Source organism: Homalodisca vitripennis, chromosome 4, assembly GCF_021130785.1.
Source record: "Homalodisca vitripennis isolate AUS2020 chromosome 4, UT_GWSS_2.1, whole genome shotgun sequence".
NCBI classification, from domain to species: Eukaryota; Metazoa; Arthropoda; class Insecta; order Hemiptera; family Cicadellidae; genus Homalodisca; species Homalodisca vitripennis.
This window is the reverse complement of record NC_060210.1, coordinates 20208913-20235356: the sequence shown is the minus strand read 5'-3', so window position 1 is coordinate 20235356 and position 26444 is coordinate 20208913. Positions and strand designations below refer to the sequence as shown.

Here is a 26444-nt window from a genome sequence, read left to right as displayed (position 1 = left end):
CTTTGATCTTTTAATTTTAGAATATTTGACTTGAGTATAGCTGCTCTTGTCTCACATCGTAAACGTAACATATACAATAGTTTTTAGTTTTTTGCAGCTTCTCACTAATTACTCCTATGGTCATATCATTGATCACGGAGTTACAGGAATTGAAATATGGAAGTACAAGTGATTTAGTCAAGAGCAGCTTGATATGTTCTGGTAAAAATTGTTGTAAACGTTTGAATGAGTGAATAGATGCAAAACCCCGTTTACAAATCTCCGCAACAGCGAGTTTATAGTCAAACCAAGATCTTTCACCTTGTTATAGTACGGTAAACTGTTACCTTTTACAGTTAACTTTCAGTAGTATTGAAGTTTATTAAGTTAAACTTTGGGGTTGGAGGAGATACTTGCTTCAACATGAAATTTGCATGGTGAATGTAAATGCTATTGGCATGATAGTTGACTGACTTTTTTTAGACTTTGATTTAATGAGTGCCTCGTCTTAAACTTCTAGTTATAAAGGTGAACTGATTGGAACTTGACTTATAAAGACACGTAGAGCTAGAATTTGGAGTTATAGAAGGTTAATATACTGATCCAGACAATGCAATTCGACTCATTAATTGTATTTTAATAACAAACTAGTCAAGTTGTAAGGGTGAAAGTAACCCTTTGGATAGCAATGTCTGATTTGTTAGATGTTTAGAAAATTGATATTTAAATAACAATAAAATTTAAATATGCTTGCTTTATTGCAGCAGTATATGTGGCTGCAGTACATCCTGAGAGAGTCACTCCTTCTGACATGTTCTCCACTAATGTGGAATAAAGATGTACAGAAAAATAAAAGATATACAGTATCAATGTGTACGAACGGGAGTGACGTCAAACTGTGTCTCATTAGTTGTATTGCTTACTGCCATAAGCAATTCTAAGCTAAACAAAATTTCTTTCTGTTTTATTTATATTGTAAACTTGTACAATAGCACCACAATACATTTATTTTATATGTAGTACTATGTGACATGTGTATTTCTTATGATCAGTTATACAGATAGAATTATATTTTGTGTTTTGCGAAAGCTTATTAGTTAGGAACTATGATAACCATTCTGCCAGAGTTCTAGAACACTCTGAACATTCTCAGATATATTAGTTTTGTGATAACAACATCTTCCAAACCAAACCCTTCTCCAATCCATCTCTTTAATCTCCAAATTAAAAGTTTTATAGTTTTAGAACCGTAATAAATTTTATAATGTCTCTATTTGTTTAAATTTAGAACATAAGAATATGGGTTAAAAAAATTCCACTAGGCCAAAATATAGAAGAATAAAATATATATAAACAAAAATACATTAGAGTGAAAAACAATCATCTATGCCCAAGGTAAAATTATTATGTATAACTTTAACTAACTTTTTCTATATTGAGAAGTGCTACAAACTAAAACATACCAATTTAAATACAAAATACGAGATTGCTTTGTTAAACAGTAATCATAGGTAAAGTCAGAATTCAAGATAGCGTATGGTAAAAATATATAAACTAGTAACAAATTAGCATTCAAACCAAAACTCTAAATATGATATTGACTTCAGGATCCAGTGCTAAAGCTGGCCAACCGCATGTTTGTGGAGAAGACTGCTGGTGTGTTGGAGACGTTCCAGAAGAATGCAGAAAAGTACTTTCTGTCTCCTGCAGAGTCCGTTGACTTTATGAAAGATACAGAGAATGCTAGAGTACACATCAATTCCTGGGTTGAAGATCAGACCAATAAGAAGATAACAAACCTTCTTGCACCCGGTATTTTAAAATTAGTTTGTGAATAAAATAGTTTGGTTGACACTACCGTTATATATTCTTGCAAAGAATTATTGTTCTAGTTACAAATACTCCAAAATCATGGAGTAACAATTTTTATCAGGTAATAATTTTATTTTCAAAGTAAATATTGCTTGTTGGAATATACGAGGATTTTTTTTTTAAACTAGAGTAATGGTAAAAGAATTTTTATGTTTAAAATTTTTTAAATATGCATTAAGTTATATCAGTATATTTAGAATTATATAGAATGAGTGGAAAATATTAAATTTTATTCACAACTTAGCATTTCAATGTCCAAGAATATAAAAAAGAGTCTTTAGCTGAAAAATATGTGCTTTCTGTAGTGTGTGCACATTTAGACTAATATACGAGTATACATTCATTGCAGGAATGTCATCTGCCACTCAGTTGACAGCAGCACTATATTAGTAGTTTGCATTCTTTTTAAAAAATGTTCCTAATTAAACTATTTTAAAACACTATATGATGTTAAAGTAATAGTACATGGTATTATGGAGTAACTTTGATGTTATGTAACTTTGAAGTTAGGTAGAAGTTATGCGTGATATTTCATGTATGTAGGCTATTGTGGAATTTTTCACATATACAGCTGGTGACAACCTTTTATTAACTTGGCATTTAAAACGCTAATTAAAAGTTTGTAGTAATCTGATGATAAAAGGCAACCAAAAGAGTCCTGAAGTAGCCATACATGTAGCTTTTCATGCAGATATATATTGACGATATGTATTGAATATATTGACGAGCTGGGGATATATCAATATCGGTTCCAAATCAAAATTAATGCCTTCTCAGGATTAATCCCCTGCAAGTCTCTATGGCGTACAGGGGCTTAGTACACATGTCAGGGGAGGCTTAAATGTCAAGGGGTTAGTTCCCATTATGTCAGTGGGTTAGTTCCCATTATGTCAGTGGGTTAGTTCTCATAATGTCAGGGGGATTAGTTCTCATAATGTCAGGGGGATTAGTTCTCATGTCAGGTGGTTAGTTCCCATAATGTTAGCATATTAGTGCTCATGTCAGGAGGTTAGTTCTCATAATGTCAATGGGTTAGTTCCCATAATGTCAACGTGTTAGTGTTCATGTCAAGAGGTTAGTTCTCATAATGTCAATGGGTTAGTTCCAATAATGTCAGTGTGTTAGTGCTATGTCAGGAGGTTAGTTCTCATAATGTCAATGGGTTAGTTCCCATAATGTCAGCAGGTTAGTGCTCATGTCAGGAGGTTAGTTTTCATAATGTCAATGGGTTAGTTCCCATAATGTCAACGTGTTAGTGTTCATGTCAAGAGGTTAGTTCTCATAATGTCAGGGGGATTAGTTCTCATAATGTCAGGGGGATTAGTTCTCATGTCAGGTAGTTAGTTCACATAATGTTAGCGTGTTAGTGCTCATGTCAGGAGGTTAGTTCTCATAATGTCAATGGGTTAGTTCTCATAATGTCAGGGGTTAGTTCTCATAATGTCAAGGGGTTAGTTCCCATAATGTCAAAGGGTTATTAGGGAGTATTGCTCATGTTGGCAGGTTATTGCTTGTTGGGGAGTAATTGCTCATATCAAGGGATTATTGATCACGTGGGAGGTTAGTGCTTATGTCAGGAAGACTGATATAGTAAGGCTTATCCTCAATCAAGTCTTCAATTAACTATATTATAATACAGTGCCATATACATATTACAATGCATTAACTAAAGTCATTTACACTTACAGGTATACTCTCCTGTGATACAAGGCTAGTATTGGTAAATGCAATACATTTCAAGGCCAACTGGAGTAAACAATTCCAAGAAAAAGACACAAAAGAACAACCCTTCCATGTCTCCAAAACTAAGAGTGTACCAGTTCAGATGATGAATATTAAAAAGAAGTTTGGCTTTGTCCATGACAAAGATTTGGGAGCAAAGATTCTAGAGCTGGAGTATGAGGTGGGTACTGTATCGTAGGAAAGATTATTACTGTTTTACAACTGTTACTAATTACTTTGATGGCCTACTATGGTTTGTTTATCTCAATATTTTGATCTGTACATATAATTTTAGTACCGTAAAAATAGTAGTTAAAATATGTTGTTTTTCCACGCACATGGCAAGTAATGAGATTTAAGATGCAGCCACACCTGCGTGAACAATCGTGGCACTATAAATAAAATGCTTTACTACTGCGTGTCTGTGTGGCCACATAGGGATATGAAATCAAGAAACAACTTACAAATTTAAGTACATAGTATTACATTTTGCTACTTTCATACAAATTGTAATTTAGTTCAACCCTTTGAGGACCACTGGATGATATTTCGCACATCAGAGTTAGTTCGAAGAAGACCATATGGGTGATCTATCGTCCATCGGGAATTGGTTGAAAAGACCGCTGAGCTAAAGATCGCCCAATCATAGTTTTCGTTATTGTTTATAAGCAAGTATTACCTTCGTTGGCTTTGGAAACCTTATTCTGAAGCCTTTGCATTTATTTATGATCACTCTGGCTATTTAATAAAAAAACAAGTGTTTATTGTTGATTTCCAACCTTATGTTGACAATTGCAACATAATATTTATGCCTAAACTTGCAGATTTTCAAAAAATGTAAGAATTTGGGTTTTGTCTCATATGTTTATGTTTATTACAATTTGAATAAAACTTGTGGTACTTATTGTTATTTATGTGTTCTTTCAGAAAATATAGTTTCCCACAGTAAAAGTATTTTTAGTTTTTTTTGCTACATTGTTGCAAATTTGAAAGTTATAATTTTTGTGTATTTTTTCAACAAATATATCTAAATATCAAAAATTTATCTAACAGCTATCCCAATAATTACTCCACCAAATAAAGAATTTTAATAGCAATTCTTGAAATAATAGATATCTAGGCTATAACTTATAAAAATAGTTTTGTAAAGGCTTGCAAAACATAATTTTAAGCCGGTCTTTTTCACATATACCTAGAGAAAGATGGTGACATGAACATTTTTTGAGGTATAATTTTTGGGACGGTCCTCAAGAATCAAGAAGCTTTATTGTCATTAAATACAAAATTGAATAATAGACATAGTCGTTAACATAGTAAGCATGTACTATAATACTAATATAAACTAGATTACACTAAAATGTTTTCCTTTAAATTATTAACATATTTGTGGTCTGAAGAAAAACATTATTCTAGTGGTAGAAATTAAAATTTTATCAAACAATACATAATTTATTAAATAAAAATGCACAAAAGAGGAAGATAAAACAACTTAGTACTATCAGTGTGACTAGAAAGCTTCAATGTTAACACAAAAATTAAACAATTAAAATGATCACTTAAACAATTACTAATAAATAATAAAACAAAGTTACAAACAGATAATAAAAGAAATTTAAAAACAACAAAGTTTACAGTTAAAATATTAATGTACTTGTATCGCAGGCAAATAATTCATCAATAGTGTATAGGGGAGTTATCTTAAGCCAATTCTTAAGAACAATTTCAAATTTATTGATAGTTTGTTGTTGTCCATGCACTATCAGGTAACTTATCGAAAAGCTGAACCTCCATAAAGCAGTGACTTTTTAAATTTCTCAAGTCTTACAGGAATTAAATTCAACATATGTTTGGCCCTTGTGTTGTAGTTATGAATGTCATGACGCATCTCATACTCATTCAGATTTTCTTTAACTTTAACTAAACAATAATATATATACATAGATGGTACAGTCATTATTAAAAACTCTTTAAAAATTGGTCTACAAGATTATCTACCCTTCTCACATTCTTGATCAACCGTAAAGCTTGCTTTTACTCTTTGGGCTCCACTACTGTTGCCCCACAGAATTATTCCATATGACAGAAGCGAGTGGAAAAAGGCAAAATATGATATTAATAACATATATCTATTTACACATAAACTTAACCTACGCAATAAATAAGTAACCCTAGATAGCTTTGTACATAAATTACTTATGTTAGTATCCCAACTAAGCCTGTCATTCAAATGAACTCCCAACAACTTAACTGAGCTATTTATATTTGTTACAGCAGAGCTTAAACTAAAATAAATATTTTCAGGTTTATTAGTGTTTATATTTAGATAATTTGCCCTAAACCATTCAAAAGCAACCCTCATAGCATTACTCTGTACAATGTCTAGGTTAGTTAAATTTTTTCCAAAATTGAGTAAGGTTGTATCATCTGCATATAAGACAGACATACAGGGTACATTAAATGCAAAATCATTTACGGCTACAATAAACAAAAAAGGCCCAAGGACAGAGCCTTGAGGGACACCTATTTTAACGGTTTTAAACTCAGATACATGAGAGTCTTGAGCTACCATTTGCCTTCTGTTATTTAGATATGAAGTCATTAATTTTAACTCTTTACCTTGTATACCATAACATTTTGGAGTTTTCTTAAAAGCAAATCATGAGATATGCTGTCAAATGCTTTAGGCAGGTCAATTAAAGTGGCAGATAATGTTTCCTTATTTTCCAAGCTTCTCAAGATTTTTTCAATGTCCAATTCAACCGCTTTTATAGTGTTTTCATAATTTCTTTCATACAATATTCAAGAATCTTACTAAATATTGGTATTAGTGAAATCGGGCGATAACTAGAGGGGCATGATTTATCTCCTTTTTTGTAAACCGGTATAACTTTGACCACTTTAAGAATATCTGGAAAAATACTCTTCTCAAGTATCAAATTAAAAAGAAAAGTTAAGGGCTCAAGTATAATATTTATTATTTCTTTAACTATTTTGTTGGAGAAACCATAAACATCTTCACTTTGTGATGAGCTCAATTTAGAGAAATACTCAAGCACATCATTTGAATATATCTGTCTCCAGTGGAAAATATTATTTCTAATATTTAAATTAGAAGTGTATGTACTCAAAAATTGTATAGCAGAGTTATTACAATTACTCACATTAGTTACTCCTTGTGTGATTGCTGAATTTAAATTACCTTCTACTTTAATTACATTCCAAGCAGCTTTACACTTGTTTTTTGAACTAAGAATGTAATATTCATGAGATTCTATCTTTGCCTGTTTTATTTTTGCCCTATAATGTATTTTAGCTCTTAAATATACATCCTTGTGTACATTTTTTTCTACAAGACCTTTATTGTTCTTGTAACAGTCACATGAATACATGACAAAATCTCCATATGACTGTAATCAACTCTGATGTAAACCACTTATTCTCAACCTATTTTTTCCTAAATATATTTTGTATTCTCTTTAAAACATAGCACTCTTCAAAAGAAATTGTCAAGGAATTGATAAACTCATTAAAAATAAAATCAACACTATTGTATGTTTTTAAGTATGCCCAGTCAACCTCACTTAACACATCTCTGAAACATCTAATTGCTTTGGGAGTTAAGTCCCTGACTAACTTGAAATTTGTTTGTTTATTAACATTACTGTCCAAAATATCATGAAAGACTGCCCAAACAACAGAGTGATCAGAGGATATGTGGCACGATGACTTTACATTCTATATTATTTTTTAACATATTAGTAACAATATTATCAATACAAGCTTCATTTCTTGTGAATTCACTATTCAAACAATACAAAATTACAAGAGCCTAATAGATTTAAGAAGCTTTTAGTATTTAAATCATCTTTTAAAATATCAATATTGAAATCCCCTGAAATAATAAAATGGCTGGAAGGATACTTTTTATGCAAGAAGTTAACAAAAGTGTCCAGTGATAATAGAAAACAATCAAGGTTAGAAGCTGGTGTACGATATATAGTAGCTATAAGTATATTAGTCTTAGTCATTAAAATAGCAGTTACTTCAAATACAGTGTCAATACAAAATTTGTTGACATCAATGGGTTGGTAATCAATTTCATATTTTATAAAAATACTACATCCTCCTCTGGTTAAAGGTGGGTTTCTACAGTAAATATTTCCTTGAGGAACATAGAGATGACCTTCCTCAAAAACTAACCAATGTTCATTTATTGTTAAAATACTACAACTAATTGAGTGTAAAAAAGCTCTAACACTTCAATTTTGTTCCTAATTGATTGAACACTCAAGTGAAAAACATTGAAAGACTTAAATTGATCATCATTATATACTACTTTAGCGGATCTAGAAGTATTAGTGACGAGTTTCCTGGATGCAGTGGCTGCTTCTCCTTTACTTGATGCTGTCTCCTCCTCCTGTTGCTCATTCCCCAGTTCTGTGTACCATCCAGGTTTAGCATGTAATCTGGTGTTGGACTCCGATTTTGAGAATCGTCAATAGTGTTGGAGGAAGGTCTTCACTGCCTCACTAATTTTATCCGCAAGACACAGTTTTCCCTTAAAATTGAGATGCAGGCCATGCCGGGTATGGAGCTTTCTTTCAGCATCATATACATTCACTAACTTGACATTAGCATATTGCTCACTAAAGTCATTAAAAAAAACCATTAGTCTTTTTGATTTCCCCATTCACATATGACCACTGTGCTAGATCAATTCATGTGGAATATTTACTAAAATTATATTTTTGTTTGAATGTTCTTCAAAGGGTTAAAACACAATGTGGTAACATGTAAAATGATTTGTAGGTTTACATGGAAGTTCAGTTCATTAGACCACGTTGAACTAATGAGTGTGTGACATTGTACAACATTATAAATGCAACAATAATTGTGATGCAATCTTATAATAATGATAATATAGGTGAGGTAATAAACACAGTAAACTAGCATGATGTAAGTAGAAGTTCATGGCAAATTATAAACTTATCAATATTTCTTGAATTGGCAAGCAACATGTATGAAATGTATTTAGCAACCAGAGACATTTTTTCTGAGGCTGCAGACTTAAGAAACGAGCACCCATTACATTTTGATTCTTAATGAAAGGGCATTAATTATATTGTACTTATTATGTACGTTTTTCTGTGGCCACTTGTTGAAAAAAAATCATCTTGCCCCAATATGTACCATAAACTTAGTTTCAGAGTTCAGATGCAATGGAATAGATGAAATATTTTAAATACATAACGCATTATAAATTATTACAATAAAAAAATAATAATAAAACTATTATTAATATGTAAATTATTTGTATAAATAATTTACATATTAGGCCTATTTTATCCTTGCTGAGCTTCTGTGATACTAAATTAGAAACTTTACTACATTAGTTTTAACATTTAATTGTCTAACTGTGATATTAAGACTAGATTTCTTACCAGCTCTCTTGAGTTTTAAATTATTGAACGGTTTGTTGGTCTTGTTTTTTAATTATGTGTTTTTAATGTTTTATGGCTTTTTAATTCAGTTTTGACATTTGTTGATTGTAAGCCACAGTGTTGCTAATACTTAGGCCATGTACTTAAATAGGTTAGGCCTAATTGATGTGATGTTGCCTTTGTTGTTTATTTTATGAACTGTAATTTGGCAATAAAAATTATTCTGATTCTGGTGGAAATTAGTCTGCCATAAAACAAGAGTTTCTCAGGTGTTATGGAACAAACAGCTAATAAAGATTTGAAGGCACATAACGTGATAAGTTCATGAGAAAGAGTACATGTCATAGTGTAAGATACAGGCATTACAGGATAATCATTTTAATGCATACATTTTAATAGCATCTCTTCAATTGATTGTTAGTATAATAAAGAAATTTGGAAATGCCTACACTGCTCTATATGTACAAGACATATGATTTACATTTACATAACAAAGGAATCACCCATAAACTGACTTGTGTTAATTATTTTCATTTGATGACATATGTACTATATAATTTAGGGAAAGAGTATCGGTAAACTGAGTTCCATTGATTATCTGAGTGCCTTTTCAGATAATTTGGACTTGAAATGAAATGAATATAATCTTTATTTATCAAGATTCAAGATTATTTATTGACCACACACAATACATGCAATGAGTCTCATTGATGTAGAATACAATAATAAAAACTATTTTAAGGTGTTATGATAATTAGGCTAAGGTAAAATTGCATTCAAAGTGTTCAACTACGGTTAAAATTACATAGAATAAATAAATAAAATAAATAAATAATGTCACACAAAAGGTTACAAGTTAGGTTTAAATAAACAATAATAAAAACACACAGGAAAAGAGCTAGTTTAAAGAGACAAATTATTAGAATTTAATAAAAAGTACTCTGCAATAGAATAAATAGGGTTGCAAACCAAAAAGAATTCACTGACTGTTTAAACCTGTTCTCAGATAGTTTTCTCATGCCTACTGGAAGAACATTGTAATATTTGAGTGCCATGACCTCCAAGCTCTTCAGTGTTTTTAAATATGTATTATATTTAATAAATAGGTTATTACCTTGCCTGGTGGTATAGTCATGCATATTACTACAAAGCATAAAACTGTTCAAATGCTTTTTCACATACATTAAACAATTTAATATGTAGAGAGAAGTTACAGTGAGTATACTTTGCCTAACAAATAAAGGCTTATAATGGTCTCTAGGCTTGACCCCACATATCAATCGAACCGCCTTTTTCTGAAGTACTAATATCTTATTAACAGAGTGATGGTTACCCCTCAGCATTCTGCCCTAAGATATATGTCTAAATATGAAGGAACATCCAACTCTTTTGTACAAGATTGTTAATGGTATAATTTGACTGTCCTGAGCTTCTTTAATAGAATAACGCACGCAAACAGGTACTAGGAACATTAAACTCTTTACTAGGCACCACCACAAAACAGCTTATGAAATGAACAATCCAGTGATTCTTATCCATCACAAAGCCATCTTACTTCCACCTTCTATTGAATTCTTTCTCATTGCTGTTCCAACTACGAGTTGGAAAATATCTGTTAACTGGAGGAGAGTGTACCCTGATGCTTGTCTATGCTATGTTTTCTGTTAGTTGTCATGGTTTTGGCTATTTGTCTTGTTATTTCTTCATTTAGGCCTATTATTATTGTTTATGTATCTATTTGCCTATGTATCAGTGTTATCTATTGATTATGTTATTATACGTTATCTGATTAATATTTTATTATTTTTTATCCATTGTATAGTAGTTGTATCCATTTGATTATTTTTTTAATTGTTATTCTTGTCATATTTTTTGTAGTTATTCCATAAATTATTTACACTTGATTTTTCAATATATAATTTATTTTGTTTATTTTTCAGCTAGGTTGGCCGTATACTAATATTAGTTGAAATTGTAAAATATCTGTTATTATTATTGTTGAATATATTGTATATATTGTTCATTGAGTATTTTTATGGCTAAGGGTGCTATCTAGTAGTAATGTAAGAAATGTTTACTTAATCACTTCACTGACAGTAATTTAGTAATTTTTCATCACAATTCCTTCTAACTTGTGCTGCTATCATGATTACTGCAATTATATTTTGGGTTTCTACAGCTGTTGTTTTACTGACATTATATTATGTTGTTTTCACGGTTGTAAGTACAAGACATAAAAACTGTAATTTATATATATATATATATATATATATATATATATATATGACAATACAAACAAACATTTTTAGTACACATGAGTTGTCGTTTAGATTTTGTTTGTCCCTTACGCTTGACAACTGTTTTAATACCACCATATAATAGAGGATTTAATAATCTTTAAAATGAAGTATATGTATCGATTTGTTCGAATAGAGTGGTTAAAATAACAAAAACACAAGTGTTCTCCCACTACAGGGCAGCAAAATAAATGCAGCACAATAGTGCCAAAAGTGCGTTTTAGTTTGACCGGGAGGGACTTAAAAAACGAAGTTTTGGTTCAAATTATTTTAAAAGCAGATTTAGATGCCAGAAATGTTTGCCATATCCATTTTGTCCTGTTTATTTTATACTGACATCTGTTTATATAGGGTGGACATTTCCGCATGTTGGTAATACTGCCTGATGAGATAGACGGGTTGGCCAAACTAGAAGAGAAGCTGGAAAAGGTTAATCTCTCTGACAAAATAAAGTACATGCAGCAACCCACTGTCACTGTCGCACTGCCCAAGTTCAAGATGGAGGAAACCATGGATCTGAATGACATTTTGAAGTCTGTAAGTAAGGCACACCTGTCATCCTGTGGCTAAACCGTGAAATGAACTTGTGGTCTTTTTCTCCAAAATTACTTAACTTGTTTGGAAGCAAATGAAAATGTTTCGTCATACAATTATATTCTCTTATTTTTATTAATGTAAATAACTAGTGAACCTGTTATTTTTATCATTATGTGTAGGCTACTTTAAAAAACGTTTACAGTGAAATGCTATTTCTTTTCTTGTAAATCTGTATTTTTTATATTGTAATAAACAGAATAAAATTTATCACCAAATTTACTTACTAAACAGATTTTTTATTAGCAAAATGTTAACTCTTTTTCACACAAACATATTGAAAGTCTGATTGAAGAGCATTATAACGAATATATCATATTCATGTATATATAGTTTAAAATGGAATCTTGAGAGATTTGAAACAAAAGTATAATAGTTTTTCTTTTCTGTTGCCTAGAAACCGTTTTACAACACTTTTGATTCTTTTCACTTAACCTTTTGGATACTAATGTACAGATATTTACACTTTTAAAGAAAAGCTGAGAAATAATAATGTCCTGTATATGGATGTTCCTGTAACTGTTAGTATACATACGTCTACATATCAAGGACTTTCTGAATTTTATTTTTGTACTTTTGAATTAAATTAATTGTATAATATACATTAGCAAACACAAACACACTATCTTTGGCATATGGGTTTCCATGGACATTTTGTAAAAATTATCAATTAAAGAGTGTTTATAATTTTAAATACACAATTTTTCAAAGTTTCATAAAAATGTTATTTTTTATTATAAAACCAATATAGATATGTAATTTTTTACAGTTGTATCTATAGTGTTTGGTGAAATAAAACATTTTGCTTCTGGAATTTTTGGAACGTTATTCCTACTCAAAAAATAAAAAGTTATTTTTGATAAGTACATTTGTTATTATTACTTTTAAATTTTAAATTTTTTTAATGATGCCATTTTCACTGTCACAGAATTTACTCATGTATCAGTTTTTTTAACTCTATTTTTCAAAAAAAGTAAGGGAGTTACAGGCGAAAACGCATAGTAGTGTACATTCCATTAAAAGTCTGGTATTGTTCGGTAATCCCTGAGTAAAAGTCGCCAGTACACAAAGACAAATTTTTGGTCTGGTAACCAAAGGGTTAAACATCTTCAAAATCTGGATTATTGGTCAATTTCTGTAATATCAGAACTTGTAAAAATGATTAAGTACAGATTTTTATCCCTTCTGTCATAAGTTTACCCTTTGACTGACTACATTAGATATTGTTCAAGCATATTCTATTTTGGAGGCTTATCATTACTGAAATAAACAGTTTAAAATAAAAACTTAAAAGAACCGCAGTTCACACAACGTCAGTCCAACAGTTGCCTTACTGCTGAAACACTGTAAGCATTAGTAGCCCATCCCGTACAGTACTTGTGTGCAGAGTTGCCAAGTACATATGTGCTAGCAAAAAAAAATTTAGTTATTATATAGAAACTACAAATTCAATCCTTTAACCCGTTATATGTTACCTACTAAACCTTTTTGTTCGCTGATTCGTCAATTAAAAGCCAAATGATTTATAAGGGACGATAATTTGACATGTCACATACAGCGTGTACGTGATTGTATCCATGTAAACTTATTCAACAGATGGGAGTGGAGACTATGTTCAGTCAGAAGGCTAACTTCAGCGGTATATCCGACGTGCCTCTGGTGGTCAGCAAGGTAGTTCAGAAAGCGTTTGTGGAGGTCAACGAGAAGGGTACTGAAGCTGCAGCGGCTACTGGTGAGTTTCGATACATATATTACATGTAACGTACTACTGACCTAGTGAAATACACGTATGTAACCCCAAGAAATTCAGTTTTTTATGAATTTAGTCATGCTTGATAAGTAACTCATTTTGTTATTGATTTCTATCATAATGTTTTGAGTTAATTATCACAACAGAGAAAATAATACTTGTTACAAAAACAAAAGTAAAACGTGTTACAACATGATTTGAACTTTAGTAATTCTGATTCAAATCAAATTTGTCTGCTAAAACTTTATAGATTAATATAAATTTTTCAGGTTTTATTTTTTATTGCTTTTAAAAACAATGAGTTTTTTTGGTGTAGTATTGTTTATTTTAAATATTGGTTTCTATGACAATTTTTTGAGAGTTAATTATCACAACAGAGAAAATAATACTTGTTACAAGAAAAAAAGTAAAACGTGTTACAACATGATTTTAACTTTAGTAATTCTGATTCAAATCAAATTTGTCTGCTAAAACTTTATAGATTAATATCAATTTTACAGGTTTTATTTTTAATTGCTTATAATACAAAGAGTTTTGTTGACGTAGTATTGTTGAATTTAAATTATGACAAATATTGACAGTCTCACAATTTCCAAGAGTTTCAGTTTAGTGCCTGTAACTGAAAATGCATCTGCACAGTGAGTCTGGAACAGCTCAAGATTTAAATTGTGTTAGCAATGTGTCAATGTGGTGTGTGTCAACTGAAAAACGTATGAGATAAACTAAGTCAGAATAACTAAGTGAGAAATATTATTGTAGCTACCACAGCGATATTGTTAACGAAGTTGGATTACATTATGAAAACTTTTGTTCAGTGTAAGAAATCTCAGTAACATGCTCTTTAACATTTTCATCACTATCCAGCACTATCTTTTGATCATCAATAGGCTTGACTTCATCAAATGTCCTTGCTTCCATATCGGGCACTGGCACTTCACAGAGTAATCAGAATTTTTGCATTCCAATTGTATAAGTGGTTATGCCACTTTAATAAATATAGTGTCACATTAGTTTAGTGATCAGTGTATTCCTTAAAGTAACAAAAGTCAAATAATAGGTCAAAGAATTGAGTTTAGGAATTTTTTTAGATTGCATAGCACTAGTAGCTTTATAACAAGTGAAATAAGTTTAGAGAATCTGTAAAGACATATACAGATTTGTTGATACAAGGAGTAATTATTGTGCTATACAGATTATAGTGATAATTAAAATTAATGGTTTGAAGACATTGGTTTTCATTTGCTTACAATTTTTAACATGAAGTTTTAACACTTTTTATGCTATATCGAAACCAATATAACTTCTTCACCACCTGTTTGTTGTAAAAACAAAAAGAATAAACTTTTCTGAAAACACTTTTTCATTTATTTTTGTATGTTAAAAGGAAATCTAAATTTTGTAACTATAATTCTAAACCATTTTGTATTACACCTCAAAATTGAAAAGAATGCGTAAGTCTAAAAAGTATTCAATTTCAAACTTTTTAGAATTATAAAATATTTGAAAAGTACAAATTCAACAAAATGTAGGGGTATGTCATTTGTGGGATTCCTTTTGGAATTGAATTAAATTGTTAGTTGTGTTTATTTAATTTATATCGCTATATTTTAATCCTTAGAACGTTGAATATAAATGTCTGTACTTCTCCCTAGCATGCTAATACAAGGCAATTTTAAAAATTTGTTTATAGTTTTATTTCAATGTAAGTTTCTAAAGTTATAGTAGGCCTATGACAAAAATCTATAAAACTTAATTTTTAAAGCTTTTTTATATGTTTTATAATGTCAATGACGAATTGATCCAAGTTTTCATCAGCTGGATTAGCCATTTTTATAATTAGTTTAATACACGACTAAAAAGAATTTACTGCAAACACAGATACAATCACTGTTCCAAAGAAGAAATAAAGCTCCTATTACTCGTAACATACACAGGAACAAAGCTTACACGCCGGTTTCAAGAGTTGCACTAGCGCTCTTCCCATACGGGTAAACCAGTTAACGCTCCAGCGTGCAGTTCAAAATGGCTGTCGGTAGCAACAAAAACCAGTTTTGGATCGATATAACAGACAGCAAAGGACAATGGAGCGCAGGTGTTGTCTGACATTCAGTTCACATTCTATCACTGGTTTTAAAACTAAAATTCACAACAAAATAAAAACTTAAATTACAAGATTTTCTGAGATTTTTTACGTCATGACCGTTTTTTTTAAGCAAATTTTACCGTGTGAGATTTCCCATTATACATGTGAGAAGCGTGAAGTTAATATTTGATGTACAGTTAGTATTTTCCCATTATAATATATTGCTTTACACATATTTTATTTCTTACCTTTGTTTATGAAATGCATAGTTGGCTTATAACAACAGAGATTCTGATTTAAATGGAATTCATAATTTTTCTGGATATTTGCCATCGTTCAGTGTTACAAAAAAATCAGTAACACTACATTTCGAGATCTGCAATCTGACCTCTTTTTCAAGTAAATAACTAACCTATCATATAATTTATTACAAACTAGGTTAAAATAAACATCGTTGTATCATTGAACGATGGCAAATTTCCGGAAAAATCCTGTTTCCTTCACAATCCTTCTATTGTCAAAAACAAACTTCAAGGAAATAAATTTAGAAATTTCATTATCAATAATTATTTTATTAAAATTTAAGAAATGTCATGGCTAACTCCAGAAATAGCAGGGGCATCATTCACAGATGTGTGGTTGTCCATAGACATGGATCTGTTGCACAATGGATAAGTGGCCAGTCTCCTTTGTGCCACCCACACAAGTAACTTTGAAATGAGCTTGAGCTCTCGTCACCTATCTTTCAAACACTAGTTTACAGGTCTGTGACGTTAAGCGCATGTACAAGGGTTCTTAATGGAATTAAAAAATATATTTTAATTTTGTTAAGACATTGTTTGCTTTGCAGTGCAATTTTATGCATGCCATTTATTAACTTTCATGGTGTGATTAGGATAAAGTCTTTTATGCAACCATTTCAGCTCATGAGCTGCTTGAAACATTATTATTTTTATACTAATCATGTACAATAATTAACCGTTTAATTCAAACCATTTACTTCTTTATATAATAGTCATATAACCTGAACCGTATCAGGTCCAAAGATACACCTCAATTAACCTTACCTTACACATCAATTAAGTTGTCTCTTCTACCTCATTGATGAATTTAGGCCTTCTGACTAGGAAAACAGCATTGTGTCTTCCATATTCAATATTATAGGAGTTGAAACCTTCGAGATAGTTGTGGTTTCGGCTGCTGTTTTCAAATTTATAGTTTTTTCCGATAGGATTGTTAACTTTTAAATCAGCACCATCATTTCATATTGATTCTGTATTTCCAAGTTGTCCTTTTGGATAGGTTTTGTAATTAACTATTCACATTTAAATTTGATTTATTTCATTGTATTTTTTCCTTAAATAGGTTATGGTTGTAAACAATGATACAATAGTATTACCTGTTAACATCCTAACCTCCCCTGTGACTTTTTGAGATATAAACAGGATTTTTAATTGAGTTTGAGGTTTTTTGGCACATTTTGGATCTCTGCAGTGCCAGGATTAATGAATATAAAAATGGCAAATGACTTCATTTTGGGTATTATTCATAGCTAAGGATATGTCTCACAGTTAACCCCATTATGATAGTAAAGTTTTGCATTACTATTAAAACATAATTTAAAAAATCTATATTCTTTTAATAAAAAATTTGAGAAAAAGAAATAAAAAAATGTATGTGAAATAATGATTTCTTATAAATTAATAGGGAAAACAATCATACACACATTTATTACTGCTTCATCCAGAATATGAGATATGTACATATATGAAGAACAGTACAAAACTGTATTACAAATGGTTCTTACTATCATTTTCGGCGGTTTGCGGAACTGCTGAACTGGTAGGCCTCATGGTATGCTTCCAGGGTGCGCAAAAGGCCCTTAAGGCTTAAGTGCATGGCAGTAGACCACCCCATAGAAGAAGAGAGAGGAACAATTTTTACATTTTAAGAAGCTAATTACCATTTCTGAATTTAAATTTATAACCAGATAAATGTTAGATATCAAACCTTAACGCCGTGTTAAATAGGAGCCTTTGCATAGAAGCATGGGAAAAATTGTTACGAGCATTACCATTAAATTATCTATGGCAACTTAGGCTAAAAATTCCTAAAGGAAGAGTTTCGAAAGGAGGCATATGTAGAGCTACATTCAATGAATGAAAACTCTTATTTTGACTCATAAAATGTACTCTTGAGAGTTTTAGGAAAATTTTGTACATGGAAAACCGATAATTAAATAGATTTTTGATTATGAATTAAAAATAATTAGGTAAATTCAAAGCCTCTTTGTTCTTTAATAACCCTGTCACATTAGTAAATATTTACCCTTATTTTAAAAGCTGTAGATTTGTTTTGAATAATCCAAATGATTAATAAATTGTGCATTACAAATTTTAGCTCAATTGTGAACATCGGGACTCACTAGTCATATTGTAATTGACGCTAGTCCATCTGTCTGTTTTAGCTGGGTGCGTTCGTTTGCGGCGCAGTTTAGATATCGAAGAAGAACCTGAAGAATTTATTGCTGACCATCCGTTTGCGTTTGTTATATCTCACAATCCCAGCAGCTCTGTCCTGTTTGTCGCTAGGTTTTCGATTCCGGACTCGGACCAAAACGAGACTAATAATAAATCTCATGATGAGTTTTAGTCATCTTATATTGTGCACAATGTGGTAGCTTTCTAGGCGCTTTGAAACACGTAACACTAATCACTCAATATTGTGTGTTTAATCACAGGTCTGATGCATGTAAAGATATTTTGAAACTAATGAAACTTAATAAAAGAAAGACTATTTAAAAACTGGACACAATTTTCACAAATCAGCCAATTTTATTGATATATTTACCATTTGTTATTTATTTCTAAGCTGTTTATGAAGTTTTTGAAGCCTACAAAATAGAAAAAATATTTTTATTTAAGGCCTGTCAGCAACAATAAAACAGAAAGACTCTGCACAAGTATTAATATACTTATAGTTTAGTAATTCTATAGTCTGTGCAATAATACACTACGTAGCTTTGGTTATGTCTTTTATTTCGTGTTATATATATTCAACTATTTTTTTATTGTGAAATTTTAATTTTACAAATCTGACAAAGATAGGAAAGTTCACACCTTTTTGAGTTTCCAGCTGTGGTAATAATGTTTGTTAGTTTCTACAATTAAACTACTGCCTTAAATAATTATTGAAATACTACGGTTTATTTACTTTACTACGAGTCTTAATTTTGTAAGCAACTGACATGTAGGTATTATAAATCTCATTAACGGAATAGTGGTTTAATTGAGTTCCACCTAACTTGAAGTTAAGTTTACAACCTAAGAAGACTAAGTTACTAAGTACTATATACTAATTTGTTTTTTGTTAGCAATGGTGTAATAGTATATTGTTATAACTGCTAGAACATTGTTAACAAAAACAAATATTCTAGAGCTATCGAGGCTATCGGCCTAAATGTATTCATCATTTGTAAAACTGTCTCGGAGGAAAGTTACCTGTAACTTCTGTCTACTGTGGTCTAACCTCTCTCACTCTGAAAAATGGAAACTTTCCTCTCCTATTACACAAATTACTATTCTTAAACGAGGCATATTCTTTAAGTAAGTACCATTTTGAAATTTCGCCCCTGCAGCGCCTGGGTTGGTGTCCTGCGCTTGCGTACTGTCTACGTTAACCTGTTAGTAAGCTACAGACACAATTACATAAAAAATCAATTGTTTTTACACAGGTTAACGCATATTTCAAATGTCCCTATGAATTGAGAATCCCATTGACTGTGAAGTACGTGCTGTTATTTGTTTTTTGGCACTGAAGGTGTGAAAGCAGTTGAAATTTACTATCAGAACCCTGAAGTGTACGGACAAAACACTATGAGTCATGGAATGACATTGGGTAAAAGATAGTCAAAATAACGTCAATGGTAAGAAAAAGAGTTGAAAACTTTCAATGATCACCAGTGATTTGGTGCACAAATTGAATAATAAAGTGAAAATGAGTAGTCATTTTATAATTTCTTTGTTTTATGAAGTTTTTTGGATGACATTTTTATCGAAAAACATTGTTTCGCTGAATAACATTTTTATGAAGAAACATGTTTTATTTTATGACATTTTTATCGAGAAACATGTTTTGCTGTATGTCAAAGTCCGTCCACATGTAGCAAAAAAACTTAAACAAATCATTACAGCATTTTGCTAGGTACAACTTGATAATCCTCACAATAGCCCCAATTACACCTCCAGTGCCTACCATTTGTTTGTTCACAAGAAGAAGCATCTTGAAGATCAGTGCTGCAACAAAGACAATAGCATCAAAATTGTCGTGTTGCACTCTCGGTTAAATTAAGTGGCAATCTTGTATAAGAATAATATACAAAAGGTTGTATTTAGATATGGTAATTTTCTTAATATTGATGGCAGTTATATAGAAAAAGCAGGTAAAGTGTGTGGGCTTTCATATAAAAATAAAATTGTTACAACAAGTTTACTTGATTTTGTTTTATATCAGAACTTACTTAAAAAATACACCTCATATTATAGTCAAAGAATTGGAAAATATTAGGTAATAAGTAAGTATAGACATTAATAACTTCAACCAAGAATAATCCGTCCTTTAACAAAGTTAACTAACATTCTTAGATTGTCAATTGGTATATATCTTTCTTTATTAATATTTTCACTTTTTACTTTTATGAACACGTTTTTATAGATAGCACATCAGGTTAGTCGTACTTGTTTATTAAAAGGAATTACTTTTAAAATTAGTTTATTACTGTAGTCATATTATTTTAATTAGTTACATTCAATGTAGCAAAAATATTAATAATAGAAATAATGTGGGAAAAAAATATTAAGATTATGAATTTATATTATATCTAAATAAACAACCAACATTATTATTGACATAAGTTTTAATTATTTATCCCAAATTTAACCCTAAGCAGACTAAAGTTGATAGTACACAAATTCTAAACAGGCTTAATAAAACAATACTTTTTTTTAAATCTAGTTAATTTTATAAGTGCAACTAAACTGGAATTGTATAATTCAATGAGGCAACAGAACTCATATATACTAGGTAAAATCAAAAGTTTGTTTAGTTGTTACATATGCTACTTACGAGGTGTGTTCAAAAAGTATCCGACCTTGACGTTTGGCATGAACTGACGTTACTCGGGCGGCAATGGCAATCTGGTTCCCTTCAAAGTACTCCCCTCCACAAGCCACTACCTTATTCCAACGCTCCTCCCACTTCTGGAAACACTCCTTGAATTCATTTTGCGGAATGGCTAACAGGTCCTTCATCGCATTTTGTTTTATTTGTTCAACATCGTCAAATCTTTTTCCTTTCAAAGGAATTTTTAATTTAGGAAATAGCCAGAAGTCACAAGGAGCTATGTCAGGACTGTAGGGAGGCTGTCGTAGTTGGTTGATGTTGTGTTTGACCAAAAAGACGCTGAATAAGATTTGAATGAGCTGGTGCATTGTCGTGGTGCAGGATCCAGTCACGGCTTGTCCACAGTTCAGGTCATTTCCTTCGCACTGCATCTTGTAGCCGCCTTAGGACCTTAAGATAATACTCCTTATTCACTGTCTGGCCTCTTGGAGCATATTCGTGATGAACAACGCCGTCCTGGTCAAAAAAAACTGTCAGCATTGTCTTGACATTGCTTCGACTTTGTCTTGCTTTTTTCGGCCGTTGCTCTTCGCAAGTTTTCCACTGTGAAGATTGAGCCTTTGTTTCAGGGTCGTAGCCATAAACCCATGACTCATCACCAGTAATAACTTTTTAAAATAGCCCTGGGTCACTTTTTATCAAATCCAGATTGTCCTGTGCGATTTCAAGTCGACATTTCTTTTGGTCTTCTGTCAGCAGCTGAGGAACAAATTTTGCCGAAACACAGTTCATTTTTAAATCTTCGTGTAAAATGTTTACAAACTGATGATTTTGGTATTCCTAAATCTTCTTCCAGCTCTCGGACAGTCAATTGACGGTTCATTAATTGCTGCACGAACACTTTCAACATTTTCAGCGTTTCTGGCCGTTGAAGGCCTGCTAGATCATCATCAAGGTCATCACTCTCCACTGATATGCGGCCATTTTTAAACCGCCTAAACCACTCTTTTATTTGTGTATCGCCCATAGATACGTCACCATAAACTTTCCATATCATAGTAATCGTCTCTGATGCTGAATGGCCAAGTTTTTGGCAAAATTTAATGCAAATGCGCTGTTCAACACGTTCAGTCATATTGAAATGTGACACACACACACACACACGGCAGTACTGTACGGAACAGAGCGCTGTGACTCACTGAGTGAGCGGATCGTATTCAATGCCTAATATGGGAAGGAGTAGGCTCGCCCCTCCCCTCCAATAACCGGTTCGAGCCGGTCGGTTACGCCGTGGCCACCTACTGGTCGGCGGTCGGATACTTTTTGGACAGACCTTGTATATATGTAAGCTGGAGTTTCCTACTGCTAGGGACATTTCTATTCCTGCGTTTACCTAAACTTCTAATGAAAGCACTGATCCATCCATCTTTTTAACGGCTGTGTTTATTCATCCGTTTTTGAAATGTGTTGAGAGCAGCTTGTTTTCAGAGACATTGTTCGGAGTTTTTCTATTGTTTTGTTTTTATGAATCTTCATTGTCACACTTAAGATGCTGTAAGAAGCATACAGAGAGGATGTCGTGCAGTATATGTATGTATAACAACTGTTTAGATTATGATCACACAAACATCAAAGATGACCTTATCCTTTCATAGGAGATGACAATGTTGATTGTTTAAAGATTAATTGTCTGAATAAAACTATTGATGGTATTGCCTCTGAACTTGAAATTTCACGTAAGTGTTAAATAGCATTCATGATGAGATTTGAAAATTGTTTCTGTTGGAAAATAAATGCAGTACTACACATTTTTTAAATCTTATAAAGAAACACAGACCTCTGCCAGAAACTATCTTTTGATGGCAGTAATGATTATAATGCCAGATTGCTTAGTATTTTTACCAGCAGTTTTGCCAACTACATGATGATAAACTTTCCTTTTGGCAAACCCTTACTTAAATGTTGGTACTGATGTCGGCAGCTTTTTGACAAACATCTTGGTGCAGGAACCTTACATAAAGTAGTCAACAACAGACTCACAATCTAGCTAAAATTAAAGCTAATTAAAGCATAAGATATCAGTGAATAAAGGCTAGTTAAGGAAATAAATATGGAAACCATTTTAAATTTTGAAGATACAATACAAACGTCATTGCAAAGACATGAGGAAATGCTAACAGTAAGATAAATACACAAAATTTTAAGAGCCTGTTGTATTGATCATCTGATTTTAGTCTCATGGAACAACATTTTAGAAAGCTTAAACACTTTATATTTTTCTCAATTTTTGAATTGTTTGTTCAGAAAATAAATCTCAAAAACTTATCACTATTTTAATATTTAAAAAGCATGCACTTTACAGGAAAAGGAAGAACGTTTGGATGCATAATGCCTTCAACATTAGACATATCCCGTATTTCTATGACAAAAAGTAAAGCTTAATAGTTTTGGAAGTTTAACATTGTTCTTAGTGGTTAAAACAAGGTTCTTTAATTGCATCTGGCTTTTGGGTGAAATATGAGAATCACAGTTAAAGGATGTGTGTAGCTGGAAGTAAGTTTAAAATGTGATGAGTAAATTTTATTCTATATTGACTTATTACAGCTAATAAATAAGAATGTAGTAGTTTTATAAGACTGGTTGGCTTAATAATTTTCTTGTAAAAAATGAATTTGATTTTTTTATAATTATTGTGTTTAACATTTTTATGTAAAATTTCTATTAAATTGAATCTAACTATCAACCAATTTGTTAATAGTTTAATGACCACCATTGTTGCAAATTAAGAAATCAAACAATTCACTAATTACATTTTATTTTTGTGAGGCTTTCCTTGAAGTCGAAAGGTGTCACAAAAATAAAATCTAATTATTGGATTGTTTTATTTTTTTAGTTAATAAAGAGTTAAATCAAATTCTGGCTATTAACTTAGTAATTTGCTTTTCATAATCATGAACCAGTTTCCAGATTTTTAACTACTTAGGACAAAGTCCTAACATCAAAGCACTCTTTTTCCTTCACCCCATTTAACCAACTGTGGAGATGCTTGTGAAATAACTCTCATTGTCTTAACTTTCTTCTTTCCGTTTTCCTTTCATATCTTCTCAGTCTTTGTGCATATTCCAACTTTTTATATTTATGTCTAACAGCTACTCTCTCTCTTCCTCCTTGTTTTTCTGAAATTGATTCTTCTCTAGCTCTCTTTCTGGTAACTTTATTTCTTATGCTACTTCTTCTAACTAATATTGAGCACATGTAGGTACAAGGTATGTCCTTGTGCCAACCGCTCAAATAGAAAAATCCTTCAATAGGCAATGACATGACTCTCTGTTTCCAGGCTGAATCTCCGACTTCTTTGGAGGTTCAAACCTTCACCAATTTCAATTCCTTCATACAAAATTTCCTAGTAAATAATCTCAAAAGTAATTATGAAAATCACAAATTACATTAACTTCTTTACATGTGGGTTGAATTCTGATGAAGCCCTGCAGTAATGGTGGACAAAATTGTTCTGGAGGAAGTCGATTCTGCTAAATTTCTAGGAATTCACCTAGATAAGGGCTTAACCTGGAAAATTAACACTGGAAGTGTATGTGCTAGATTGACATCTGCAATTTTTGTCCTTGAAAGTCATCAAAGCTTTGCTCCTCTCACGTTTTAATGATGGCTTCTACAAATTTACTATTTTCATACCTGTCCTACGGAATTTATCTGTGGGGCAGTAGTGCCAATCAAACTTAAAAAAAAAATTCAAACTGCTGAAAAAAGCTGTTTGAATCATTGCAAAATTGAAAAATGAAGAGTGGTGGTGAAGTGTCTTCAGTGAGCTCAACTTGAGACTGTACCCAGTTTTTATATTTTAGAAACTGCATTTTACTGTTGATTTACATGTATATTGACACAGTGCAGTGATATACACAGATACAAGTTAAGAGCTTGGGAGCGCTTTCGAGCACACCAGCAGCATTTGAACGCCTCCCTTCTCAAGCCCATTAAACACTAAATTTTGAAAAAATCAAAAGAGTTCAAAGCCAAATTAAAACACTACCTATTGTCCCGTACTATTTACTCGTTTGGTTAGTTCATGGAGCACAATCGGGATTCATATTCATGGGAATGTTGCAATCCTGGACGTTGATCCCACAAATTTTTGTATATATATGAATGTGTGTTTACGTGCAATTGTATGGAGAGTGAGTGAATAGTTTCATTTTGTAAAATAAGTACAGTCAAAAAGTGGTATTGATATAGACTTTTGCAATATAATGTTCTATTTATTGTCAATGCAATACATTTTAAAATTTTCTATGGGTCACAAGTTTTTCTGTAGCCGTATCTGTCGTGTATATAAATATTTTTACATCACATTGAAACATTTTCATCACACCTGCTTGTACTTGTCTTGCTTTTTCATTTCTTACGTTACAATTCTTGGGAGCTTGTCTTATCCCCTCTCATATATTTTTTGAAGTGACAACTTCACCCAGTTCGGCAGTATTCCTACAGACAATAATTTAAAATTAAGAATAAGATCACTTTCATTAAATTCGAGTTCCATATTGTATAATTTTCTATTAATAGACACATCTTCTTTTGAAGTATGAAAACATTTTTATTTATATACTTAAAAAAGCACATACGTTAATTTGCTCACACACAATCTGCTGTGTAGCGTAAATTTTACATCAGATTGTACAGTACTTATAATGTATTTCTATAGACTGTTTAAAATGCAGATTATATAAATTAGTATATTTTGAGAGACAGTTATTAAAAGCGATTACGGAGTATTTTTGAGAAGATTTAACTTGAAGAAAAATTACTACTAGTAAAAAAGTAAGTATGAGCACATTACGTTTTCGTGATCTCTCCCATATATAAAGTGGGTGTAAACCTTCATAAGATAAACCTCATTCCAAAATTTGCCACTTCTTTCTACACACGCATCCTACTCTGTTCCTTCATCTCCTTCATTAAATTCCACCACTCTTGTCACCTGCAACTACAGTCACATCCAAAAAGTAAGTCACCAATCCTCCTTGTGACCCATTTCATACGGAATTTTGTATTTCGAAGAGTAATAGCAACAGCGCACTTTCTTGCCAAGTCATTCTTCAATTGCACAGGTTTTTAACATGTAATGTTAAAAAAAAATCAAAATTCAAGTATTTATATCAAAATTTAACATTGCCATGATACTAAAAAACATAGTTTCAAATATGTAATCATTAGGTTTCTTTCAGTAATGCAGTGTATATTGATTATCTGTTAGATATCAGACCAAGTAAAGTACCAAGTCTAGTTGAGGCTGAAGAGTGTAATTGGGACTGTCATGAAAGTTTCATTTTGCTTTCTAGGTATGGAAATAAGCGTACGATCTATGCCCAGACCACCCAAGGAGTTTCTGGCCGACCACCCATTTGTCTTCATAATAATGTCAAAGGAAATTCCTTTGTTTTATGGAAGACTTGTTCAACCCCAAGAATAAGGCAAGAGTTTTGGTTTTTGTGTGTGTGGAATTTTCATGAAAAGGAAGTTTTAATGCACTCCTATTACTAAAATATAAAAATTTAATAAAAAAAGAG

General features: G+C 31.6%; 1 protein-coding gene across 10 annotated transcripts in view; it reads left to right on the top strand.

Annotated features, from left to right (window-relative positions):
* LOC124359014 (leukocyte elastase inhibitor-like) overlaps positions 1 to 26444 on the top strand; it is a 78085-nt gene that overhangs the window by 27757 nt on the left and 23884 nt on the right. For 5 of the 10 annotated variants that reach the window (XM_046811349.1, XM_046811352.1, XM_046811350.1 and 2 more), the window contains exons 4-7: positions 1587 to 1791; positions 3540 to 3754; positions 11663 to 11848; positions 13502 to 13637. In XM_046811349.1, coding sequence (XP_046667305.1) covers positions 1587 to 1791; positions 3540 to 3754; positions 11663 to 11848; positions 13502 to 13637 — 742 coding nt within the window. Of the gene's footprint in view, positions 1 to 1586; positions 1792 to 3539; positions 3755 to 11662; positions 11849 to 13501; positions 13638 to 18205; positions 20646 to 26216; positions 26349 to 26444 lie in introns of those variants that run through there. The other 5 variants (XM_046811351.1, XM_046811346.1, XM_046811355.1 and 2 more) reach the window with 2 other exon arrangements.